This window comes from Mizuhopecten yessoensis, unplaced genomic scaffold, assembly GCF_002113885.1.
Source record: "Mizuhopecten yessoensis strain PY_sf001 unplaced genomic scaffold, ASM211388v2 scaffold7547, whole genome shotgun sequence".
Lineage (NCBI taxonomy): Eukaryota > Metazoa > Mollusca > Bivalvia > Pectinida > Pectinidae > Mizuhopecten > Mizuhopecten yessoensis.
Window position 1 is genome coordinate 1,016,605 of NW_018407102.1, and position 5,057 is coordinate 1,021,661.

The 5,057-nt window shown below is 36.5% G+C and overlaps 2 protein-coding genes across 2 annotated transcripts in view; one reads left to right on the top strand and one right to left on the bottom strand.

Annotated features, from left to right (window-relative positions):
* Window positions 1-3,007, top strand: part of LOC110453944 (glutamate-rich WD repeat-containing protein 1-like) — a 10,732-nt gene extending 7,725 nt beyond the window's left edge. The window contains exons 4-6 of the mRNA XM_021503202.1: window positions 171-313; window positions 1,576-1,773; window positions 2,269-3,007. Of these exons, the coding sequence (XP_021358877.1) occupies window positions 171-313; window positions 1,576-1,773; window positions 2,269-2,574 (647 nt within the window). The 3' untranslated portion in view covers window positions 2,575-3,007. The remainder of the gene's footprint in view (window positions 1-170; window positions 314-1,575; window positions 1,774-2,268) is intronic.
* Window positions 3,008-3,017: 10 nt separating this feature from the next.
* The window catches only part of LOC110453943 (cytosolic Fe-S cluster assembly factor narfl-like), a 12,383-nt gene continuing 10,343 nt past the window's right edge, over window positions 3,018-5,057 (bottom strand). Inside the window, exon 10 of the mRNA XM_021503201.1 lies at window positions 3,018-4,337. Coding sequence (XP_021358876.1) covers window positions 3,935-4,337 — 403 coding nt within the window. The 3' untranslated portion in view covers window positions 3,018-3,934. The remainder of the gene's footprint in view (window positions 4,338-5,057) is intronic.

The window sequence follows — 5,057 nt, forward strand, 5'->3', positions numbered from 1 at the left end:
TAGACTGGATGTGGTGTTTTCTCACTCTAGATACTGTAGACTGGATGTGGTGTTTTCACACACTCCAGATATTATAGACTGGATGTGGTGTTTTCTCACTCTAGATACTGTAGACTGGATGTGGTGTTTTCACACACTCCAGATACTATATACTGGATGCTTTATTGCAGGACGTTTGGTCACAGGAGACTGTACAAAAAATATACACGTGTGGAACCCCAAAGAAGGTGGAGCATGGCATGTGGATCAGCGGCCCTTCAGTGGACACACCTCCTCTGTAGAGGACATCCAATGGTCACCCAACGAAGCCAATGTAGGTGTCTACTGGTACTAACCAGCTGTTGCTATACAATCATTAAGCCTACAGTTGTTTTCTTTTAGCCAATTGCCTAGTTCATTAGATTTGACAGACATGTCATAATAAGCCAGCGTTCTTAATTAAGCCATTGCCTTGTTTAACAGATTTGACAGACGTGTCATATTAAGCTTGCATTCTTCAATAATCCCATTTCCATGTTCAACAGAATTGACAGACATGTCATATCTGAAGCTTATCTTACATAAGAAAATATATGTAGGGACATACTGAAAGTCGAAATTTGACTTTTCACAAGTAACACATAGTCATTCCCCGTATCATATGTTCCCTACCAATATAACTTGGGGGCTACGTTAAGTTTGTAGGACACAAATGTCCATCCTATTTATATTCAGGTTGAATGGTTGCAAGATATTTTTTATTGGAAAGGATACAACATAGAAAGTCCTAGCAAGTCCTAGCTTGCTCATCCTAAATGGGCCCTAGCTCACCCTTAGGGAGTCATAACTCAGCTTTTGTGAGTCTACAATGTAGCTCCATCTGCCTTTGCTTTATTCTACAGAGCTAAATTTTCTTGGTCAAGCGACCAGAACATATTTTGCAGGTATTAAGGTTGGGGTGTTCTCGCGTCCCGCACGATTTGGAGAACAATGAAAAGTGTTGATAAAGGTTATATAAGGTTCACTTTCCGATATTTCCAATAGTGATAATTACTCCCCCACTGCCAGAGGGAACTACAGGTTTACACCCAATCTGTCAGTCTGTCAATAAATTACTTAAACAAGACTATATCTCAAATTCTGTTACCTACATTTGTCAAATAGTATATGCGAGTACCTCTTTGGATGGCAGAACGTGGCATTGGCATACTGAATTGGGCCCAATGCAGCAATACATAAAGAGTTATGGCCCTTGGTTCATTTTAATTTTCTTTTTTCATTATAATTCCACAGCAAAACTCTTTCAACTATGTTCACAAAACTTTCTATACTTACTATCTCAGGATGTTTATTTTTTTCAATTATTAAGTTTGAACAACAATTCTATAATGGCTACATCTTTTAACCTATGGATGGTAAGAATTGTTCACTTGGTATCAGAATTTTATTTAGTGCTTTCTTCTTTTTACCAAACATTGAAGTAAATTTAAAAACTACGATGAAAACAGCATCTCTACAGAATATGTAATGATCTTGCATTATATTTTAATTCGTGTAGCCATTACCCTACAGGTAAAATGTCTTTCAATATGACAGGTATTTGCATCCTGCTCAGTAGACAAGTCAGTCCGTGTGTGGGATGCCAGAGCATCACCTTCAAATGCTTGTATGCTGACAGCCAGCGATGCCCACGATCGTGATATCAATGTCATACATTGGAACAAGAGTGAACCTTACATCCTATCGGGAGGTGATGATGGAGTTATTAAAGTGTGGGACCTAAGGTTCTTCCAGGTAAATACTAGTGACATTTCTCTTGTTTAAAATCTGGATATTTAATTTACCTGTGTATTTAGCCTATTTGAAACCTATTGAAGAGTAGTGGTTCAGCATAGATCAAGGTGATCATTATTGTCAGGTGATAGCATTTTATATGGGGTTCATATTAGACAGTTGGTACTTTATTACTTGTTCATAATATACAGGTAATACTTCCTGGCATGATATTCATTATAGACAGATGATATCTACTGATAGGTGTTCATTATAGACAAGTAATACCTACTTTCATGTGTTCTTATTAACAGGTGATAACTTTTAACAGGTGGTTTGTTATAGGCTAATGATTTATATTGACAGGATGTTAATTATAGACAGGTAACATCTACTGATCATTATAGAGAGTTTGTACTGAATGACTGATTACCGTAATGAACACATATTCAGGAAATGTAAAAGAATTACAGTTAAATACCATTTGTGACATTTAATTCACTTGTCTTTTTTCAGAGTGGGAAGTCTGTTGCCGCGTTCAAACACCACACAGCACCGATAACCTCGCTGGAGTGGAACCCTACTGACAGTTCTGTGTTTGCTGCATCAGGTTCTGATGATCAGATAACAATATGGGATCTAGGTGTAGAAAAAGACAGTATAGAGCAGCAAAAGGGTGATCCGGATGTACCACCCCAGCTCCTATTTATACACCAGGGACAGACTGACATTAAAGAGCTCCACTGGCACCCCCAGTTACCTGGGGTCATCATTAGCACAGCTCACAGTGGATTCAATGTGTTCAGGACTATCAGTGTGTGATCTTACATTAATGTGTTGTTTTGATTGGGACACCATAGTACTGGTGAGGTAAAATAGAGGATCATCTTCAACAATAAATGTTTACTTTAGTTGGAATTGAAATTTAATGTAATGGATTTTTAGAGTACAACATTGTTAATGATTGCATCAGTTGTGCAATGATATTATTTATTTTATGAACTGATATACACCAAAAGTATACCAGAATCCTTTTAGATTGACATTATCTTCAAAATAAACTAATGTAAAATGACAGAATTACTAATCCTATTCACTTAATAATATGAGCAGGATGTATTAATCTGTACTCTGGTAGTTTATATTAGAGATCTGTTTTCTCTGACGTAGACATCAGCAATAAATATCTACAAGGAATCATTGTTGTCTATTGTGGATCATGACACTAGTCTAACAATAAATACAATACAATAAATATCTTTTTTAATATCTTTTATAATAGAATTAACACCATACTATGATGACATGCTTGCATGTTATATGCACATTAATCCGAGTGTGCTCATATATAATTACAGTCAAATTCTAACACTGTCTGCTATATGGCCATCAATATACATTGATTTTACTATAGTGCCACTTGCTTTTAATAACAGTTGGACCAGAGTTATTCATTCTGATACATGTATAAGGAAAGACCTAGTGGTAAGATGTTGTTTTTGGGAAGCCTATTTAAAGAATTTTGAAGGCCTCCCACTGTCATTCACAGGTGCACCAGGAAATAACATGCACTGAAAGTGTTAACATTTTGAAGACAAAACTGTTCATTCATAAGAATAAACAAAAAAGCCCTGCCTATAGTTTCCTTGTATAAATAAATAGTACTTGTTCATGACCATAATGTGGTAGCAATAACACTTAATTTTACTCCTATTACACCATGAACAATTGTAAAATATTCTTTTACTACTATAACACCATGAACAATTGTAAAATATTCCATTTTAAATTTTGTTGATATGAAAGATCTTATATTGAACCCTGAAAATATGAAGGAATACAGTCCAGCCACATCAATCCAGCAACTAATCTGGTTATCCACAGTATTAAATAGGTATGGTAGGAAACAAACTGTCTTTTTCCAATACAGAATTGTCCTAGTTTCCCAGTTTTTTCCTGATTCAGCTATATCACAATCCAGCCATTTACGCTGGGAATGAAAGTGACCGAATTATCAACGGAGAACAAAATGGCTGAATTATCTACTATGTGTAGTTCTGAGACTTAAGTTGACTAAATTATCACAGCTCATCTGTAGATATAAGAATATCGATAATATTTAAACATTGCCAAATGTTGTCTCGTGCTATGTCATAAATTCACAACCTAGGCTAGAGTGTCATCACCAGGTGATAGTAAGGGCACTTGATATTTTCTCTACACCATGATATGCTGTATGGAGCATCTGTTTGGCCTTGTCAGAGTCTGCCCCTCCTAACCAGTTTGTATACAACTGTTCAATGCCTGGTACACAGTCCGGTGTCAGTGTCGACAGAGAGTTATACAGTTCTGTCACATGCTGAAGTCTGTCCTTCATTGTCTCCTCCCCAGAATCAGGCTTGATTTGTCCCCCGCCGTTGTTACATCCTGTTGGACAGGCCATGATCTCGACAAAATGGTACGGACACTTGCCTCGCTTCACTTTCTGTACGATGTTCTGAATGTTTCTGAATCCATATGCTATTGCCATCTTCAGAGGTGGACGCCCCTCTACTTCAATGGTTACTTCCTGTAAGTCCTGATTCCTATAAGTATCAAATAAAACAATTAAATCTCTACTGTTTTAATATGTAATTAAGAGATAAATGTACACGTGACATCTATAAAATATGAACAAGAGTACCGCTGGGCGGAACAATATACGCCCGTCGAATGCCATATAGTGTTATATACTTTCTTGCATTGAAATAAGATCTGCATCATTCAAAGAGTGGTTAGCTGACATGCTATAACAAGAGGCCCAACGGGCCTGCATCGCTCACCTGGTATAAATCTCACACTTATAACCTTAAAAGTGATCTAATATAAAGCTACAGGCAAAGTATCAGTATTTATGATTAAAATGCATTCAAAATACCCTGTTAATTTTTTTTAAAACATTTCACCCCTGAGATTGAAAGTCGAACGAAGTCATTGTGTTGAACAAACTTTATAGTCTTTCAGATCAGGATTCAACTTGCAAAGTATCAACATCCTGGGACCCATGGTTATTCAGAAGAGGTTGTTTAAAGATTTTAAACAAATTTGACCCCTGTGACCTTGAATATAAATCAAAGTCATTCACTTTAACAAACATAGTAGTCCTTGATCCCAGCATGTTACTGACTAAATATCAACATCCTGAGCCTTTTGGTTATTCAGAACAAGCTGTTTAAATATTTTGAACATATTTGCTCCTTGTGACCTTAAATATGATTCAAGGTCATACATTTAAACAAACTTGGTAGCCCTTGATCCTAGTATGC